At 35.7% G+C, this 22006-nt stretch overlaps 1 protein-coding gene across 3 annotated transcripts; it reads left to right on the top strand.

Annotated features, from left to right (window-relative positions):
* Nucleotides 1–21425, top strand: LOC133997317 (uncharacterized). Of its 3 annotated transcripts, none has more exons than XM_062436887.1 (9): nucleotides 1–69; nucleotides 225–554; nucleotides 697–969; nucleotides 1156–1200; nucleotides 18453–18554; nucleotides 20316–20423; nucleotides 20510–20589; nucleotides 20812–20880; nucleotides 21085–21425. In XM_062436887.1, the coding sequence occupies exons 1-9, from the start codon at nucleotides 9–11 to the stop codon at nucleotides 21202–21204; spliced, it is 1188 nt and encodes a 395-aa protein (XP_062292871.1). In that variant the 5' UTR covers nucleotides 1–8; the 3' UTR covers nucleotides 21205–21425. The 3 variants fall into 3 exon arrangements, with proteins under 3 accessions (XP_062292871.1, XP_062292873.1, XP_062292872.1); XM_062436888.1 differs by lacking the exons at nucleotides 1–69; nucleotides 225–554; nucleotides 697–969; nucleotides 1156–1200 and adding exons at nucleotides 12129–12201; nucleotides 12363–12689; nucleotides 12832–13101; nucleotides 17837–17878; XM_062436889.1 differs by lacking the exons at nucleotides 18453–18554; nucleotides 20316–20423; nucleotides 20510–20589; nucleotides 20812–20880; nucleotides 21085–21425 and adding exons at nucleotides 2771–2872; nucleotides 2958–2989; nucleotides 3075–3131; nucleotides 3393–3977 and having other exon boundaries at nucleotides 697–981.
* The last annotated feature ends 581 nt before the right edge of the window (nucleotides 21426–22006 follow it).

Genomic DNA, 22006 nt, shown 5'->3' with positions numbered 1-22006 from the left:
GAAGCACGATGGTTGAATTCAAATGGATTAAAATGTTTTTATTTCTGATACTGGGGCTTCAATTTACAGGTAAGATACACAAATCTGCATTATTACAAATAGTACTTTATTGAATAACCATTTTACTGAGACAGTCAAATAAGCTGTTTGTTTGTAACATTCACCCTACAATCATATTCTTATTTCAGTTCATTTATCATATTTCTCTCTCAAATTCTCAACAGCAGTAACTGGACAAACTTCCCTCGACATCACTGTCAGAGATGGAGATGAAGCCACTTTGTCCTGTGAAAATGTGATGACTGATCAGGATAAATGTAACAGCACTAACTGGATCTTTGTTTCAACAAACACAGCAGTAGTAGAGCTGATTAAACTTGGGCAGATTGGTGAAAATGCCAAAGATAAATCAGACAGACTGAGTGTTACAGCGGACTGTTCTCTGGTTATAAAGAAGGTCACAGTTGAGGATGTTGGTCAGTACACTTGCAGACAGTTTAAATCAGGACAACGACGAGGTCGAGACTCTGTGGTTGATCTGTCTGTTGTTAGCAGTGAGTATTTACATCATAATGTTTTCAGCTCAAACTGTCTTGTTAGAACAATATACTGAAACATTACAATAATTATGATTACAGTGATGAAGTTAATTTTACTCTTGTTGTCTTTCTCTCACAATATCTCCATATTCAGCAGTGACTGAACATAAGGACAATGATGAGGTTAAGTTAAGCTGCTCTGTGTCGACATATGATGGGTGCAGACATACAGTGAAGTGGCTCTATAGAGGAAGTGATTTGGACATAAATACCAGAGACGTACAGATACCACAGTCTACCTGCTCAGCCACTGTGGTGTTGTTGACTTCTCATCTTATTTACACATCAAATTCTAAGTTTTTGCAGTGTGAAGTCACAGATATCGACAGTGGAAAAGTGCAGCTGTATCACTTCAGTCCTCAGTTGTCAGGTAAGAAACCAGGTGAGAAGATGATGAGCTGTTTATAATCAATTTATTCTAATAAGAAATATAACAAACTATATGTCAATTGTTTTTAGAATAACATCGTTTTTTTTCTTATAGTCACAGCAGTTGTTAAAATAATGTGTATTTTTCTCATTTTTAAAGTTTGTTGGTTTTAATTAAATCTTTCAGGTGAGGCAACAACAACAGAACCTGCAACAACAGCAACACAAGAAGGTGAGCAGCAAAGTCACTTATATGTATTCAACATTTTATTGAATGTATTCAATCACTGCTGGCCCCAGAAATATATTTAAACAGAAACATGTTTATATCTCTCCACTCGCTCCCAGCTGCTGCAAATTCAAAATCCTGACACACGCTTACAACACAGAAACTAAAACAGCTCCCACCTACCTGACCTCCTTCATTCAGGTCTACACTCCCTCCCACTCACAATACTCTGCCAATGAAAGGCACCTGGTACGACCACCACAACAGAGCCCTAGGTTGCTGCCCACACTCTTCCCTTCAGTGGTTCCCTGATGGTCGAACGAGTTACCAAACCCTTTTCAATCCACAATGTCCCTCTCAGTCTTTAAGAAGAAGCTAAAGACCCAGCTATTTAACAAACACCTCTGCACTTGATGGTCTGAACAAACACAAAACAATAAAACCTTCCTCTAAGCTCTCTGCATTGCATCTATAATCTGTAATGCCTGTTGGTACCATTGTCTTATAGGACTCAAACTTATCTTCATTTGATCAGATCTCAGCTGTACGTCACTTTGGATAAAAGTGCATGCTAAATTAAAATTGTAAATTGTAATGAACTGAAAACCAAACATGAGACACATTTAGAAAGTTCTGATGCAATCATAAATTATCCTCACACTTACAATAAACACAACGTTATATTTCTATGTGTTTCAGTTACTTGTTCATATTGCTCTCTCATCGTCTCAGCAGAGTTAACTGACAACATTCCTCCTTTAAGGTCAGAGATGGAGATAAAGTCTCTTTCTTTTGTGAAAATGTGTTAAATGATAAGGATGAATGTAACCGTACTACCTGGTTCATCGGTGCTTCAGGAAACACAACAGCACTGTGTCTTTATGGTCAGATTCATAAAGATGCAGAAACTAAATCAGACAGATTGAGTGAACTGTTCTCTGGTTATAAAGAAGGTCAACGCTGAGGATGATGGTCGTTACATACAGTTCAACAATTCCAAACACTAAGTATGATCTGTCTATCTTAAAATTGAGTATATAAATAACACAATTTCCAGCATGCAAGTTTTCTCCCAACAATCAAAAAGCTCAGAGCAGTTAAAACAGTGCTATGTTGTGCTTGTGTCTGTGTGTTTTAGCAGTTTCTTGTTAACAATGAGTGAAATGTAGTGAGTGCACAGTAAATATCTCCACTGATATAAGTCTCCTCTTTTTCATTCTGTTTCTCTGTTTGTCATTTTTTATCAAGCTGAGGTCAAGCTGCAGCTGATATCTTCATTTCTTCATGAGCTCTTCAGCACATAAAGAGCAGCAATGTGCAGCATGACTTCAATAATATAACAAGTTGTTTTTCTAAGAACATTTTCTTGTTATATGAAGAAACTGAGCAACTATTTGTCATGATGGCAGCAATACGCTGCTGTACAAATGTAACTTGTTAATCTTTTATTAACATGGCCTCTGTTTCCACAGCTCACATGAACCTGCTTCTTTAATATGACAACCTGCCAAAATATTCCACATGTACGTCCTTCCTTTACTTTCATGTTGTTTCTCTGATTAATTCTCCACAGCTTGTGCAGATTGTTCTGCTCTGAGCTACATAATGTTGGTGATGCGTGTGGTTGAACTCGTCCTCATCACTGTTGTTACTGTTCTTCTCTTCAGAGCTCGAGGTGAGAAAATGTTCACCAACCTTTGTTCAGTCTGATTAACATAAACTGTAAGTTTAGAGCTGAAATGTTCCTCTGATTTGTTTAGCAGGGAACCAGAGACCACCTGATGACCACACTGTGAGTTGATGTATAAAATCAACTAATAACGTCCATGTTACTGTAATGCAGGACTGTGAATGTCTCACTGTTTGTGTTTGTGCAGGTTTCTTATTCAGTAAGAAGCAGAACAGCGAGGCGTTCAGGTCCAGCAGACAGTCAGGTAAATATCTGATGGTGCATTCAGGGTCTGCTGACTCCACTGTGACCTGTGTTCAGTTTTAAAACTTCAACAGTCAGCTGGGAGGAAAATCTGGGAGTTTGAGGCTCTTTCAAATTCGTTTATTTGTATATGTGAGATTATTTGTGATTGTGTTGAATGTGCAGCAGCAGAAACCTACAGGTCAAAGAAGTGGGGTTGTGATTTGTTAGTTTTCAGCATCAGTGTGTCAGACTTTGTGTTTCTTTGTGTTGTTTTTCACAGGAGACGAATGATGAAGATGATGGTGCGATGAACTATGAAAACTTTGGAGAATCTTCTGCTTCTGTCAGACTCCGCTGATCAACCACTTCCAAACCATCAGCTCACCAGAGAAACGACTCCCTGACTGTTATATCATTAATATCGTCTCAGTTTTACATGACTACTTGAATTCTTTACATAAAAAAAGAATTATAAGATCACTTTGAGATTTTGGCCCCTTGAATGTTTTGTTGTTATTCATCAAATTAAGAAATGTTGATATGGATTAGTTTTAGCTTGAAAACAATATTCAAACCTGGATTTTATCTGTAGTTATGTAAGAAGCACAGTGTGAATTTTATTAAATGTCTTTTTCTGCATTCTTTTTTCCAACTTTTCTCGTGTTTTCACTCATTTAACTTCCTTAAATCTGCTTTAAATGCCAGAATTTGAATCTTAATTTAGACTTTAAGACTTTCTTGGCTGCTTTTTAAGTTGCAGCAGCTGCAACTCAGTTTCATGTTTAAATTGTACAGAAGAACTAATTTTAACTTTCATTTATCATTGTTGTTAACATGTTTGTCAGGAGTTGAATGAGTCTTCCTGCAGTCACTAATAGTTTTCTCTTCATTATATTTTCTAATAATAAAATATGCAAATAAATAATGTTTAGCATTTAATTCAACAGTGTTTTGTAATTATTTCATGTACAAACAGTGTGATGATGCTGTTGTTTCCACATTCTTACCAAAACTCTTCACACATCTCTCATTTCTCAGAAAATGTAACTGCAAAGATCAAATGAGGAACTAAAAGGTGCCAAATCACTTAAACACCATCCTATCTGTTCTTTCCCAACAGCTACAGCATCACCATGTTGCATCATGAGCATCAAGAGTCAAAGTTTGACTCTTCATCAGTCTGTTCATGTGTGCTGTCAAACATCACCATGAATCCTGTCAGTTTTTTAATAAACACAATATAAAGAAGAGTTGCATTGCTGCAAACATTTCTCTTAAATAACATTCTTCACACGTTCAACTTCCTCAGTTCTCGTCTTCTTCCTTTCAGGAGGTCAAACACGTCATGCACAGAAATGCATCATGGGACTGGAGTGTGCACAATATGTCCATTTTCAGAAGGAAATATCTCTTTTAATGGTGAGTCACTGGAGACATTAACACTCTTCTAATATCTAATCCTACATGTATATAGATATTTTAAAGATATATATGCCATAGATGCTTGTAAAATGCAAAACATTTTGAATATACAAAGAGGGGAAGTTAATATGCTCCACCTACAAAAAGTTACAAGCGAGAAGAATGGGTAGAGACACTTTACTCATTATAGGAAGTAGATAATCTATTTCTGCATTTTGAGATCTAAGAGTGTAAGAAGAAGACAGACAGAAAGACAGAGAAGCAAGATGGTTGAACTGAGATGGATTAAAATGTTTTTATTTCTGATACTGGGGCTTCAGTTTACAGGTAAGATACAAAAACTTGCATCATTACTAATGGTGCTTTAATTAATAACCTTCAATTTACTGAGACAGTCAAATTTGTTTGTAACATTCACACTACAGTCATATTGTTATTTCAGTTCATTTATCACATTTCTCTCTCAAATTCTCAACAGCAGTAACTGGACAAACTCCCCTCTACATCACTGTCAGAGATGGAGATGAAGCCACTTTGTCCTGTGGAAATGTGATGACTGATCAGGATAAATGTAACAGTACTGACTGGATCTTCAGTTATTCAAGAAACACAGCGGTAGTAGAGCTGATTGATCATGGGCAGATTGGTGAAAGAGCCAAAGCTAAATCAGACAGACTGAGTGTTACAGCGGACTGTTCTCTGGTTATAAAGAAGGTCACAGTTGAGGATGCTGGTCATTACACCTGCAGACAGTACGACAGATCAGGACGATATAAAGACTCTCTGGTTGATCTGTCTGTTGTTAGCAGTGAGTATTTACATCATAATGTTTTCAGCTCAAACTGTCTTGTTAGAACAATATACTGAAACATTACAATAATTATGATTACAGTGATGAAGTTAACTTTACTCTTGTTGTCTTTCTCTCACAATATCTCCATCTTCACCAGTGACTGAACATAAGGACACTGATAAGGTGAAGTTAATCTGCTCTGTGTCGACATGTGATGGGTGCAGATACACAGTGAAGTGGCTGTTTAGAGGAAAAGAACCGAACAAAAATAACAAAGAACTACAGACATCGACTTCTCATTTTATCTACACATCAAATGATAAGCTTTTGCAGTGTGAAGTCACAGATCTCAACAGTGGAAAAGTGCAGCTGTATAACTTCAGTCTTCGGTTGTCAGGTAAGAAACCAGTTGAGAAAATGATGAGCTGTTTAAAATCACTTTATTCTAATAAGAAATATAAAAAACTATATTTGTTTATTTGATGTATTTTAAGTTTTAAGAACAATGTCATTTTTTTCTTATTTAGTCACACTAGTTGGTAAAAAAAAAAGTGTTTATCTGATTTTAATTGAATCTGTCAGGTGAGGCAACAACAACAAAACCTAAAACAACAGCAACACAAGAAGCAGCAAAGTCACTCATATGTATTCAGCATTTATTCAATGTATCTAACCACTGCTGAAAACAGCTGTTTATTAGTGTAGATTTAGACATTCTTTTCCAAAGTCTTTTAATCAGTTCATATTACAAAATCATTTTATTAATGGCAATGGCATGTTTTATTTTATAATGTATTCGAGTATATTCAATAAACATAAATCTAAACCTAAAATTAAAAAACTTAGAATCAGAACAAACGCATGACATCATAAGACAAATCTTGAGCAACTTGTCTTCATTAATAATCAATGACACATAATCAGGTCTCCATCCTACATGTTCAGTGTCAGGCTGCTGTGACCTCTGACCTCTGACTGTCTGTAGCTTCTTTTTTATTGCTTTTCAAAAAGCTGTTTGGATGAAAATGGGATGAACTCTGTCAACTTACAGTGAATTCAACACCCGAAAGAAAACAGAATAAAACAGAATATATGTAATTTCTGCAACACAAACTACTGTACAGACTCTGACAGTTGAGAGCATCCATCTTAAACGTTCAATTTCCTCTTCTTATTTTTAGGAGGTCAAACATGTCATTGTCACAAATACACTGTGGGAACAAATACAGTGTGCACTTGTTGAAGCTTAATATGGTTTAATATGGCTGCTCTGAATGCAGAAACATGTTTCTTTACCTTGTGATTAGGGGTGTGACGATACACTCAGTTCACCAAAAATGTATCTGTCAGTCACAGTGGATGAGGGAGAACTACACTTTCAGAAGTGAACATATTAACTTCAATTAGTTTTTGGCTGCAAGAAATTCAGAGACAAACAGCTGATCACTGCCTAGATACAGTCCAGACAGTATGTATTTGGACATTTACACCTGAGACTTGGCACTTTCCATTATTTAATTTCAAACTGATTGTGATGAAGCACAGATCCTGAAGAACAAAAAATGTGTAACTGTCCAAATACTTAATGTCAGGACTGTACATGCAGCAGAGGAAGAAAGAGGAAGTGACATTAGTAAACATCACAGGAAGAAGATGACTTATCTCAACACAACAACTACAACTACAGCCAGAACTTCCAGTGAAACATCAAAATCATTATGATCACAGTAATGAAGCAAATTTTAAACGAAAAACAAACATTTTGTGATCCTCTACAGCTGCTCTTTTAACTCTTCTCAATATCACCATTAAAACCTTAGTGGATGCTGCTTTTAGCCAAAATGTCCTAAAACTATGGACGGCTGTTAAATATTAAACCTGCTGACTCAGTGTTAAAAAGACTTCAGACTTATAGTAAAGATTTAACCAAAATATTTGTGTATTTTATAGATTTGAAGTTTTAATATGAAATTATTTCTTGTTGAGATACTGCAAATGATAAACATGAAGTATTTTCTCAGTGTACAATTTCTGGGTTTTGTTCATTTGTCCAGATGTGAACGCCACACCAACACCAACTAAATCAACAATTCAAAGCAGCTCAAAGGCAGCTACAACCAAAACACCCGCAGCCACAGATGCTCCACCAGGTAACTCAACATTTTGTGTATCTTGCTTTACATTAATCTCTTTGTCTCCTCTTTTAAAGTCGAAAGTATGAATGTGAGACTCACACATGACATTCAGAGTTAGAAATGCAAGAAAAACAACTTTATCGGAACGTAGTGGGTTGTTTAGTTTGTCTAATTAGTTAATGATAGTAATGTGTCATAACTTGCTAACACATAATATATGCACTTTATATTTATAATGCATGGAGAAATTAAAACTCACCGGGAAGAAAACATGAATGTTTTCAGTCCTATTTAGACCATGGGGTTATGGTATACTTGTGCCCTCCTTTGGCCTAAATGAGTATTACAACAACAAACTCCTGTATCCTGACACACATTTAACAAAATATTTCATCTGTTCTTGAGTCACAAAAACAGGACAGAAAATAATTTAGATCGAAATTAGAAACTGGATCTCAAGAATCATAAAAAAATATCTCACTTACCTTTCAGGGACTCTGTCCTCTCCAGTTTGGTGGTTGTTAATCGCTGTGGCTTCAGCAGCACTCATAGTAGCTGCTGTTGTTGTGGTGGTGGCCATCAGACGGAAGAAAACTACGGGTGAGAAAGTCCACAGATTAAACTTCTTTGAAAAACCTGGATTTCCAGTGTTGAATCTAAAGTTGACTCTCTCTTTTGTCCTTCAGGGAACAACACACAGATGAGTCAGGGACTGAGTTTAAACCCTGCAGTGACTCAGTCTGGTTTAGAAACCAGTCAGGACACGGTGAGATCACAAACTTCACCCAGTACAACATTACTCTTACTTACATTTGTTCCCCATAATGTGGCAGAATGACAGAAACTATTGAGTCTAACTTTAATCTGCAAGATAGAGGAAGATAAAGTGCAACTAGAATTGAACTGAACTGAAGAGGTGGAAGATTGAGTCCATATACTGTAAATCTAGATGTTACTGAGCAGCCATCATGTTGTCTTGACTGTGTAGGTTGATCCTGAAGAAGGTGTTTCCTACGCCTCCATCAGCTACACCAAGAAGACCAACAGTAAAGCCCAGGTAAACTGAGTTAATTTTAGTCATTAAATAGAAGTACAACAATGACTTTCAGATCTCCATCCTCCTGTTGACTTTTGTTGAGTTTTGCTTTTTCATGTCATTATGTTTAATTTACGTGTGGTGTTGTTTTCCTTTTGTTTCCCAGGTTCGTGATGATGATGGTGATGATGAAGGTGATGAAGTGACCTACAGCACTGTGAAAGCTTCCTCCTCTTCTGCTGGAGCCTCCACTGATCCCAGCAACCTCTACGCTACCGTCAACTAACCCAAGAAATAAGAGACCACAGTGTTCATATCATTACATTTCATTTATAACTGATTAGTTAAAGCTTTAGCAAAGCAATTAGCCTTTACTTCATAATAGAGACGGTATCTCTGTGGGGAATTTGTCTATGCAGTGCAAACCTTATAGCTTTTATGACTATGATATAGTGATCAAGATTTATTTCTGTAAATAGCTTTTTATACAGAAAGACATGTGGTAAGTAAGAAATCCTTAATGAACTCTCTATCAGGCCCTTTATTGAGCTCAGTGATGTGTCTGCTGGTGTTGAGTAAAAGTTAAAATCTTAGTTTTCACTGTTATTTTATTTCTTATCATTTTAGGACTGAACTGAATTCTCTAAGCATGTATTTGGTATTTTTTGAGAGTCATAATTTAAACACATATGTTCAGTTTGCTTTGTTGTGGTACAAAAGCCAGAGTGAGCAGAGGTGTGATGTGATCATGTGACATCGCTGACTTGAACTAAATAAGTGGTGTCACCTTTAAGAGTCAAATATTAAACATCTGAATGAGTGAAACCTGAGAAATTCAAACAGGTTGTAGATTCATTGTACAGTTTTAGAGTTTAAAATATATTTGAATATGTTTCATGCTTCTTTCAGACTTTTGTGGAATTTAACATATTTGCTTAATAATTATATAATATATTGTATATTATATTTGAGAAATATTAGCAATACACAATATTCAATAAAACAAATGAAAACTCATACTTCTTGTTGCTGTTTTTTGTGTGTAAGGCAGACACCACTGAGCATGTGCAGGAACTTCTTTTTACAGCTTTATTAGCTTGTTGTGCTACATATCACAACCTCTTCACTTTGCACTGAAGCACCCTGCAGTGACCCCACGTTGAGATCACAAACTTCTCACAGTACAACATTACACTCACTTATATTTGTTCCCCAAAATGTAGCAGTATGACAGAAACTCTTGAGTCTAAATGCAGTCTGTAATATAGAAAAACATAAAGTCCAGATAGAACTGAGCTGAACTGAACTGAACAGCCACTATGTTGTCTTCACTGTGTAAGTTGATCCTGAAGATGGTGACCAACAGTAAAGCCCGGGTAAACTGTCAGATTATTTACACTAGTGATTTTGATGAACAATGAAAAAATATTAAAAGAATATGATCTCCAGAGGATTAATCTTTAAGCTCAGCAGTGATGGTGTTTGCCATGTCACTACTGACTGTGGTGTTATAGTGTTGTCGGATGTCATCACGCTGCATTGACCTGTTTGATCTGTAGCATGTCATGATGTGTAATTTATGTGTATTGTTTTCCAGGTTTTGGGATACTGATGATGATGGTGATGATGTAGTGACCTACAGCACTGTGAAAGCCTCCACTGATCTCAGCAACCACTACGCTACTGCCAACTAACCCCAAAAAAAAAGACAAAAGTTGCCTCCTACTGCTCTTATAATAATACAGTGATGACTCAAAGTTTCTGTCTTTGAAAACCCCCAAAAATTGTTGATATTCTGATGCATTGTGTAGACTACTGCCTACTGTCACATTATGCTTTTGCACTACATATTGTACTGTAGAGCCATATCATTACACTGCTAAACAAGTTCATGAATAATCTTTCTAAATGAATGTTTGACAGGTGTTAGCGGCATGTGACTGAACTACTGTAACCTTCTACTCAGTTTATATGAAAATTAAAGAAAGAGAATGACCCCAAATTTTGTCATGAGTTCAAAGTGTTTTCTAATGTGTTAATTAAGTGTTTCTTTCCAAGAGCCTTATGATGCAAACTTGATTATCAACAGTTCAGCTGATGTTGTAACCACATTAACCTTTAAACACTTCTGTCTCAGTTCTTAGAAAATATGTTTAGCTTGAATGAGGAACCAAAAACCACTAAAATATTAACACATTTGTTTCTTCACTCAGTAACTTTATGTTGCACCACATCAAATTCTGGAGGAGTTTAACTCACTTCTATGTTCATGTGTGGTGTCAAACAAGATTAAATTAGCTGTATTTTAGTGTCTTAACAGTGTAAATGCATGTCTTGTGCACAGGTTGTGAGTAAAAATGTTTTCACTTTTTAAAAAGCATTAGATGAAATACGTCACAGTGGAAAAAGGAAGTGTGTTGTGGTCTTACTGATGAGTCACTGTAGACACTATGATTCTTTCTGCAGTCAGTAACAGTCTTCTCTTCATTATATATTATAATAATATAATGTGCAAATAAAGAACTTTTTAACATTTAATTCAACACTGTTTTGTAATTATTTCATGTTTCAGTTTTGTGCTGCTGTTGTTTCAACGTTCTCACCAAAACACTTCACACATCTCTCATTTCTCAGAAAGCTTAACTGCAAAGATAAAATGAGGAACTAAAAGTTGTCAAATCACTAAAACATCATCTTATCTGTTCTTTCCAGCAGCTTCAGCATCACCATGTTGCATCAAAGTTTGACTCTTCATCAGTCTGTTCATGTGTGCTGTCAAACAACACCATTAATCCTGTCTGTTTTCTAATAAACATTATGTACAGAAAAGAAGAGTTGCATTGCTGCAAACATTTATCTTAAACAACAGTCTTCACACGTTAAACTTCCTCAGTTCTCGTTTTCTTCCTTTCAGGAGTTCAAATGCGTCATTGACAGAATTGCATCATGGGACTGGAGTGTGCACAGTATGAGTCTTAATATTCAGTTGTTTGCTTGTTACAGCATTAGATTGCCTCCATTTGTGTTTTCAAGGCAGAAACATATTGCTGACACATAATCAGGTCTCCATCCTACATGTTCAGTGTGTTCAGTCTTTGTCAGGCTGCTGTGACCTCTGACCTCTGACTGTCTGTAGCTTCTGTTATTGCTGATCAAACAGTTTTTGACTGTTTGGATGAAAATGGGATGAACTCTGTCAACTTAAAGTGAATTCAACACCTGACAGAAAACCGAATAAAACAATAAATGTCTCTACAACACAAACTACTGTACAGACTCTGATAGTTGAGAGCATCGACTTTCACACGTTCAACCTACTCTTCTTATTTTTAGAAAATATCCATTTTTAAAAGGAAATATCTTTTAATGGTGAGTCACTGGAGACTTGAACACTTAACTCTTCTAATATCTAATCCTATATGTATATAGATATTTGAAAGATATATAAGATATCACAGATGCTTGCTTGTAAAATGCAAAACCCTTTGAATATACAGAAAAGGGAAGCTCATATGCTCCACCTACAAAATGTTTAAAGTGAGGAAACATAGGAGGAGGAGACACTTTGCTCATTACAGGAAGTAGATAGTCTTTTTCTGGATTTTGAGAGCTGAGAGTGTGAGAAGAAGACAGAGAAGCACGATGGTTGAACTCAGATGGATTAAAATGTTTTTATTTCTGATTCTGGGGCTTCAGTTTACAGGTAAGATACACAAATCTGCATTATTAACAATGGTGTTTTATTTAATAACCTTCATTTTACTGAGACAGTCAAATATGCTGATGTTTTTTAACGTTCACACTACAGTCATATTCTTATTTTAGTTCATTCATCACATTTCTCTCTGAAATTCTCAACAGCAGTAACTGGACAAACTTTTCTCTACATCACTGTCAGAGATGGAGATGAAGCCACTTTGTCCTGTGAAAATGTGATGACTGATCAGGATGAATGTGACAGTACTACCTGGCTCTTCAGTGATTCAAGAAACACAGCAACAGTAGAGCTGATTGAACTTGGGCAGATTGGTGAAAATGCCAAAGCTAAATCAGACAGACTGAGTGTTACAGCGAACTGTTCTCTGGTTATAAAGAAGGTCACAGTTGAGGATGCTGGTCGTTACAGCTGCCAACAGTACAACAGATCAGGACAATATAAATACTCTCTGGTTGATCTGTCTGTTGTTAGCAGTGAGTATTTACATCATAATGTTTTCAGCTCAAACTGTCTTGTTAGAACAATATACTGAAACATTACAATAATTATGATTACAGTGATGAAGTTAATTTTACTCTTGTTGTCTTTCTCTCACAATATCTCCATCTTCACCAGTGACTGAACATAAGGACAATGATGAGGTGAAGTTAAGCTGCTCTGTGTCGATGGATGATGGGTGTACACACACAGTGAAGTGGCTGTATGATGGAGCAGACCCAGACAAAAACACTAGAAATGTACAGACATCACAATCTACCTGTTCAGCCACTGTGTTGTTGTTGACTTCATCAAATTATAAGTTTTTGAAGTGTGAAGTCAAACATCTCAGCAGTGGAAAAGTGCAGTTGTATAACTTCAGTCCTCAGTTGTCAGGTAAGAAACCAGGTGAAAGATGATTATTCTAATATGAAAAATAAACTGTATTTCATGTATTTTGAGGTTCGGTAAAAATGAATCCTTGTATAGTCACTGCAGATAATATACATGAGGTGTTGCAGTTTTGCGTTTTATTCTGTTCATTCATCCAGGAAATGAAAAGTCAGAATCAGGTTCAAAAACTTTACACATTGTCCACCCCATAACAGAAATATAGCAATGTTTTATTTGTTAGTAAGTGAAATGTTTAAAGTGGCCATAATTATTTATTCATCAACAGGAGTTGTGAATGTGATTTATAAACATTTATGAGTCGATTTGTTTAAAAATCATTCAGCTGCTGTGTTTGTTAGTGTTGTTTTTAAAAATTATTTATTATTATACATTTCCTGATAATAGTTGGGGTTTTTTTGTGACAAATACAGAGGGTGAACAATATCCTCACAAAATCACTTTTTTCTAATAAGAAATGTTCTAATTGGATGAATTATAAGTTTTAGAATGTCATTTCTTCTCATTTATTCACAGCAAATAGTAAACAATGCATTTTTTCTGATATTGAAGTTTGTTGGTTTTAATTTAATCTGTCAGGTGAACCTGCAACAACAACTGAACCTGAAACAACAGCAACACAAGAAGGTGAGTTGTAAAGTCACTCATATATATTCTACCAGCCAGCTGGACTGTTCAGTAGTTCCCTGATGGTTGAATGAGGTACCAAATTGTCTTCGATCAACAGAGTCCCTCTCAGTCTTGTTAATAATATAACAAGTTGTTTTTCTAAGAACATTTTCTTGTTATATGAAGAAAATTAGCGACTATTTGTCATGATGGCAGCAATACGCTGCTGTACAAATGCAACTTGTTGATCTTTTATCAACATGGCCTCTGTTTCCACAGCTCACATGAACCTGCTTCTTTAATATGGCAACCTGCCAAAATATTCCACATGTACATACTTCCTTTACTTTCATGTTGTTTCTCTGATTAATTCTCCACAGGTTGTGCAGATTGTTCTGCTCTGAGCTACATAATGTTGGTGATGCGTGTGGTTGAACTCGTCCTCATCACTGTTGTTACTGTTCTTCTCTTCAGAGCTCGAGGTGAGAAAATGTTCACCAACCTTTCTTCAGTCTGATTAACACAAACTGTAAGTTTAGAGCTGAAATGTTCCTCTGATGTGTTTAGCAGGGAACCAGAGACCACCTGATGACCACACTGTGAGTTGATGTATAAAATCAACTAATAACGTCCATGTTACTGTAATGCAGGACTGTGAATGTCTCACTGTTTGTGTTTGTGCAGGTTTCTTATTCAGTAAGAAGCAGAACAGCGAGGCGTTCAGGTCCAGCAGCCAGTCAGGTAAATATCTGATGGTGCGTTCAGGGTCTGCTGACTCCACTGTGACCCGTGTTCAGTTTAAAAACTTCAACAGTCAGCTGGGAGGAAAATCTGGGAGTTTGAGACTCTTTCAAATTCATTTATTTGTATATGTGAGATTATTTGTGATTGTGTTGAATGTGCAGCAGCAGAAACCTAAAGGTCAAAGAAGTGGGATTGTGATTTGTTAGTTTTCAGCGTGAGTGTGTCAGACTTTGTATTTCTTTGTGTTGTTTTTCACAGGAGACGAATGATGAAGATGATGGTGCGATGAACTATGAAAACTTTGGAGAACCCTCTGCTTTTGTCAGACTCCGCTGATCAACCACTTCCAAACCATCAGCTCACCAGAGAAACGACTCCCTGACTGTTATATCATTAATATCGTCTCAGTTTTACATGACTAGTTGAATTCTTTACATAAAAAAAGAATTATAAGATCACTTTGAGATTTTGGCCCCTTGAATGTTTTGTTGTTATTCATCAAATTAAGAAATGTTGATATGGATTAGTTTTAGCTTGAAAACAATATTCAAACCTGGATTTTATCTGTAGTTATGTAAGAAGCACAGTGTGAATTTTATTAAATGTCTTTTTCTGCATTATTTCTTCCAACTTTTCTCGTGTTTTCACTCATTTAACTTCCTTAAATCTGCTTTAAATGCCAGAATTTAGATCTTAATTTAGACTTTAAGACTTTCTTGGCTGCTTTTTAAGTTGCAGCAGCTGCAACTCAGTTTCATGTTTAAATTGTACAGAAGAACTAATTTTAACTTTCATTTATCATTTATAATTGTTATTAAAGTGTTTGTCAGGAGTCCAATATGTGTTTGGTTTGAATGAGTCCTCCTGCAGTCAGTAAAAATCTTTTCTTCAGTATATCTTGTAGTAATATAATATGAAAATAAAGAAATGTTTAACATTTAATTCAACTGTGTTTTGTAATTATTTCATATACAAACAGTGTCATGATGCTGTTGTTTCCACATTCTCACTAAAACTGCAAAGATCAAATGAGGAGCTAAAAGGTGTCAAACCACTAAACCACCATCTTATCTGTTCTTTCCAGCAGCTTCAGCATCACCATGTTGCATCAAAGTTTGACTCTTCATCAGTCTGTTCATGTGTGCTGTCAAACAACACCATTAATCCTGTGTGTTTTATAATAAACATTATATACAGAAAAGAAGAGCATTATTGCAGACATTTCTCTTTAATAACAATCTTCACATGTTCAACTTCCTCAGTTCTCGTCTTCTTCCTTTCAGGAGTTCAAACACGTCATTCACAGAAATGCATCATGGGACTGGAGTGTGCACAGTATGAGCCTTAATATTCAGTTGTTTGCTTGTTACAGCATTATATTTCCTCAGTTTGTGGTTTAAAGGCAGAAACATATTGATGACACATAATCAGGTCTCTATCCTACATGTTCAGTGTGTTCAGTCTTTGTCAGGCTGTTGTGACCTCTGACCTCTGACTGTCTGTAGCTTCTGTTATTGCTGATCAAAAAGTTGAACTCTGTCAACTTACTGTGAATTCAATACCTGACAGAAAACAGAATAAAACAGACTAAATGTCTCTACAACACAAACTACTGTACAGACTCTGACAGTTGAGCGCATCGATCTTCACACGTTCAACTTCCTCTTCTTATTTTTAGGACGTCGAAAACACTTTCATTGTGACAAACACACCCTGGTACCAAACACAGTGTGCACTTATTGAATCTTAACATGGTTTAATATGGCTGCTCTGAATGCAGAAACATGTTTCTTTACTTTGTGATCCATGATTACATCCCAGTTTCACACGATCTCTGTCAGATGTTGCAGTTATGTGATATGTGTCTTAACCAATATTGGGATGCCACAGAAAATGTCCATTTTTAAAAAGAAATATCTTTTAATGGTGAGTCACTGGAGACTTTAACACTTAACTCCTCTAATATCTAATCCTATATGTATATAGATATTTGAAAGATATATAAGATATCACAGATGCTTGCTTGTAAAATGCAAAAACCTTTGAATATACAGAAAAGGGAAGTTAATATGCTCCACCTACAAAATGTTTCAAGTGAGGAAACATAGGAGGAGGAGACACTTTGCTCATTACAGGAAGTATATAATCTATTTCTGCATTTTGAGAGCTGAGTTTGAGAAGAAGACAGAGAGAAAGACAGAGAAGCACAATGGTTGAACTCAGATGGATTAAAATGTTTTTATTTCTGATTTTGTGGCTTCAATTTACAGGTAAGATACAAAAATCTGCATCATCACTAATAGTACTTTATTAAATAACTTTCAATTTACTGAGACAGTCAAATATGCTGTTAGTTTTTTAACATTTACACTACACACACTACTACTTATTCACTCACTTATTTCAATTCATTTGTCACATTTCTGTCTCAAATTCTCAACAGCAGTAACTGGACAAACTTCCCCATACATCACTGTCAGAGATGGAGATGAAGCCACTTTGTCCTGTGAAAATGTGATGACTGATCAGTATAAATGTGTCAGTACGACCTGGATCTTCAGTGGTTCAAGAAACACAGAAACAGTAGAGCTGATTGAACTTGGGCAGATTGGTGAAAATGCCAAAGCTAAATCAGAAAGACTGAGTGTTACAGCGAACTGTTCTCTGGTTATAAAGAAGGTAACAGTTGAGGATGCTGGTCATTACACCTGCAGACAGTACGGCAAAACAAGACAACATGATCAAGACTCTCTGGTTGATCTGTCTGTTGTTAGCAGTGAGTATTTACATCATAATGTTTTCAGCTCAAACTGTGTTGTTAGAACAATATACTGAAACATTACAATAATTATGATTACAGTGATGAAGTTAATTTTACTCTTGTTGTCTTTCTCTCACAATATCTCCATCTTCACCAGTGACTGAACATAAGGACTCTGATAAGGTGAAGTTAAACTGCTCTGTGACGATATATGATGGGTGCAGACACACAGTGAAGTGGGTGTATAAAGGAAGAGACTTGGACAAAAATAACAAAGAACTACAGACATCACAATCTACCTGTTCAGCCACTGTGTTGTTGTTGACTTCTCACTTTATTTACACATCAAATTATAAGTATTTGCAGTGTGAAGTCACAGATATCAACAGTGGAAAAGTGCAGCTGTATAACTTCAGTCCTCAGTTGTCAGGTAAGAAACCAGATGAGAAGATGATGAGCTGTTTATAATCACTTTATTCTAATAATAAATAAAACAACTATATATGTTAATTGTTTTTAGAATAACATCTTTTTCTTTGTTATTTAGTCACAGCAGAAATATAAACAATGTTTTTTTTTCTCATTTTAAATTTTGTTGGTTTTAATTTTATCTGTCAGGTGAGGCAACAACAGAACCTGAAACAACAGCAACACAAGAAGGTAAGCAGCAAAGTCACTAATATGTATTCAACATTTATTCAAGGTATTTATTCACTGCTGAAAACAGCTGTTTATTAGTGTAAATGTAAACATTCGCTCCCAAAAGACTTTTAATCAGTTCAAATTACAAACATTTTATTAATTGAAATTGAAATTAGTCAAGTACTCTGTCATTTTATCTTTGACAAAATCTGATATGTTGTATTTTATAATGTATTCAAGTATATTCAATAAACATGAATCTAAGCCTAAAATTAAACATGAGGTTTTTTTTCACATTTTAAAGTTTGTTGTAGAAGCTGAGCAGCAAATTATCTAAAGTCACCTATATGTATCGAACTTTTTATTCAATTTATTTATGCACTGCTGAAAACAGCTACTAGTGTAGATGTAGACATATAGACATTCTCTCCCAAAAAACTTTTAATCAGTTCAAATTACAAAATACATTTTATCAATGTTATTTATAGATTTGAAGTTTTAAGATGAAATTCTTTCTCGTTGACATGCTGTAAATGATAAACATGAAGTATTTTCTCAGTGTACAATTTCTGGGCTTTGTTCATTTGTCCAGATGTGAAGGCCACACCACCAACAACTAAATCAACAATTCAAAGCAGAGCAAAGGCAGCTACAACCAAAACACCTGCAGCTACAGATGCTACAGCTCCACCAGGTAACTCAATATTTGGTGTATCTTGCTTTACATTATATCTCTCTCTCTTTTAAAGTCTAAAGTATGAATGTGAGACTCACGACATTCAGAGTTAGCAAAGACATGCAAGAAAAACACCTTTATCGGAACTTAGTGGGTTGTTTATGTAGCACTCGTCCCATGTAGCTAAGTAGTTATTAACAGAATAACAAGGGTTGTAATACTACGGGCGGGGTCCTGGGAACATAAACCTGTGGCTGGCCATGCTAATCTGAATAATTAAATGAACGTACCAGTTTTTTCAATGTTTAACCCAATTATGAATAACTAATTATATGACAGTGCCTCCACTTAGCAGGAAAAATACAGTTAATCTTCACCTATTTTAAATCCCACTAAGAATTTTGTTTTCTACTCTTATCTTTTTAACTCAAAACAAACCTCCATCAAATGTAAATATGACACTCACACTGTACTTTAAATGCAAATCATGAATTTAGTTGACATAAATATGAATATTAAAATCAATTATAACAATAAGAGATAATTCAAAAAGGTTGAATAGACCTTAATTGGTTTCCTTTATGACTTGTAATTTTTTCTCAGCAGTTATGTTTCTCTTTGGTTTTCCAATTTTAAACATTCTTAACTAAAGGGCCCACACTCATACACACACACTCACTCTGCAACAAAATAAAATAGTGTCCTTTAAACAAAAAACAAACAACCGTTGCATCAGGCCTGAGTCGAAGCTTTGGAGCGTGGAGACCTAAAACAAATGGCCGCTTCACTTGCACAAAGCAAGCAACAGATAAAATAGCACGTGCACTGGTCAAGAGTTACTCACAAGTCCTGGAGCTGACAGAGGGAAAAAGAGGAATGGGGTCGACGAGATGATGAGAGGAGAGAAGAGGGATATGACTGCCTGGTTTTAGCATCATCTCTATTTTACAGCATGAATCATAACGAAACACTACATAAATATACACACAGAGGTTTTTTACCTTCTGCAAGTGATACTGTGTCCGATACCGTGGATGTGACTCTGCATCCATCCAAGTATGAAATACCACACACAGCGACCTCGTTTTCAATAGTTACACAGCTAGTCTGTTCACCGCCTCTATACATCTCCAATTGGCTGACAGCTGAATAACAACCAGTGTTATTGAACAAATGTAATGATGGACAACCTTATGCCATGCAAAGCTAGATTGTGCACTAAACATGCTTCTCTATGAACACAGCAACCAAATTACTTCAACTAACATGAATTATATCAAAATAATGACAAAGATGTATCAAACTGCCTGTAGTGATTTTAATGAATGAACTGTATTTAACTTTTTTTTACTTAACCAAGTTTTATCAGAATAACTTTTTAAACATTAAAGATTATTTATTTACATACTTATGTCTTAAATGAAATATTTAAAGATTGGGCTTTATTTAGTTTGTCTAATTAGTTAATGATAGTAATGTGTCATAACTTGCTAACAGATAATATATGCACCTTATATTTATAATGCATAGAGAAATAAAAAATCACCGGGAAGAAAACATGAATGTTTTCAGTCCTATTTAGACCATGGGGTTATGGTATATTTGTGCCCTCCTCTGGCCGAAATGAGTATTACAACAACAAACTCATGTATCCTGACACACATTTAACAAAATATTTCATCTGTTCTTGAGTCACAAAAACAGGAGAGAAAATAATTTAGATCAAACTTAGAAACTGGATCTCAAGAATCATAAAAAATTATCTCACTTACCTTTCAGGGACTCTGTCCTCTCCAGTTTGGTGGTTGTTAGTCGCTGTGGCTTCAGCAGCACTCATAGTAGCTGCTGTTGTTGTGGTGGTGGCCATCAGACGGAAGAAAACTACAGGTAAGAAAGTCCACAGGTTAAACTTTTTTGAAAAACCTGGATTTTCAGTGTTGAATCTAAAGTCGACTCTCTCTTTTGTATTTTAGGGAACAACACACAGATGATTCAGGGACTGAGTTTAAACCCTGCAGTGACTCAGTCTGGTTTAGAAACCAGTCAGGACACGGTGAGATCACAAACTTCACCCAGTACAACAATACACTTACTTATATTTGTTCCCTATAATGTGGCAGAATGACAGAAACTCTTGGGTCTAACTGTAGTCTGTAAGATAGAAGAAGATAAAGTGCAACTAGAATTGAGCTGAACTGAAGAGGTGAAAGATCGAGTCCATATACTGTAAATCTAAATGTTACTGAGCAGCCATCATGTTGTCTTCACTGTGTAGGTTGATCCTGAAGATGGTGTTTCCTACGCCTCCATCAGCTACACCAAGAAGACCAACAGTAAAGCCTGGGTAAACTGTCTGATTATTAACACTGGTGAAAATATTATTAAAAGAATATGATCTCCAGAGGATTAATCTTTAAGCTCAGCAGTGATCACGTTTGCTATGTCACTATTGACTGTGGTGTTTGGGTGTTGTTGGATGTCATCATGCAGCATTGACTTGTGTTCGGTAGCATGTCATGATGTGTAATTTATTTGTATTGTTTTCAAGGTTTGTGGTGATGATGATGATGCAGTGACCTACAGCACTGTGAAAGTTTCCTCCTCTTCTGCTGGAGCCTCCACTGATCCCAGCAACCTCTATGCTACTGTCAACAAACCCAACAATTAAGAGACCACAGTATAGTTACAGCTCCTCTCATGACTTTTCTTTTTACACTGATAACTGGTCGCTTAAATTTAGCTAAATTATTATATCCTGTTACTTCTAATTTTTTACATAAATGTTTGTTTTTATGATGATTTTAAAGGATGTATTATTGTTAAAGCGTCATTTGTCCAGCAGGGGGAGTATTAGTAGCACATTGTGCAAAGGAGGCTGCCTGGAGTGTAAATGAGCGACATTCATTATGTGATACATTTTTGTAGGTAAACTTGCTTTGAGGCACTTTAATGTGTTAGTGTTGTAGTTAAAGATGTATTAGTTTTAACTTTTTACTTGTTTTATATCTCTTTTTAAAACTATGCATCACATGGTATTGTTTGGTATGCAGTCATTTTTCTAAAATGTATATCTTTTGTTTTCTGATATTAAATTAAAGCAAACGTAGAAATCGAAGTGGGACATTCCTTATTATTTTGAGACAACTGATGAAAGAGAAAAACTGGGAAACTCAACAGCAGTGGAAATATGATCCTTTAAAGTCCAGATACATCAGGACAGAGCAAACTTCATGCCAGCCATAAACAACACAGGAACATATAATATAAATATGACATTGTCTGCATACACAACTGACAAGACAGAAAAGAACAGTAAAAGTCACCATGAGGAAGTGACACCTTACAAATTACAGGAAGGGTGGCATAGCAGGATTTAATTTAATTTATTCATTTTAATTGTAATTTGTCGCACATCAAAGAAAATACAAGAAACATACATAATACATTAAGATTATGAAAAGAGAACAATA

This window comes from Scomber scombrus, chromosome 17 (assembly GCF_963691925.1).
Source record: "Scomber scombrus chromosome 17, fScoSco1.1, whole genome shotgun sequence".
NCBI classification, from domain to species: Eukaryota; Metazoa; Chordata; class Actinopteri; order Scombriformes; family Scombridae; genus Scomber; species Scomber scombrus.
This window is presented reverse-complemented; position numbering and strand designations above follow the sequence as displayed.

Bases quoted from the DNA above. Each gene is read 5' to 3' on its own strand.
- LOC133997317 (XM_062436887.1), top strand. From the start codon at position 9: ATGGTTGAATTCAAATGGATTAAAATGTTTTTATTTCTGATACTGGGG. The intron at 70-224 runs GTAAGATACACA...AATTCTCAACAG, and splicing joins ACTGGGGCTTCAATTTACAG to CAGTAACTGGACAAACTTCC. The intron at 555-696 runs GTGAGTATTTAC...CATATTCAGCAG, and splicing joins TGATCTGTCTGTTGTTAGCA to TGACTGAACATAAGGACAAT.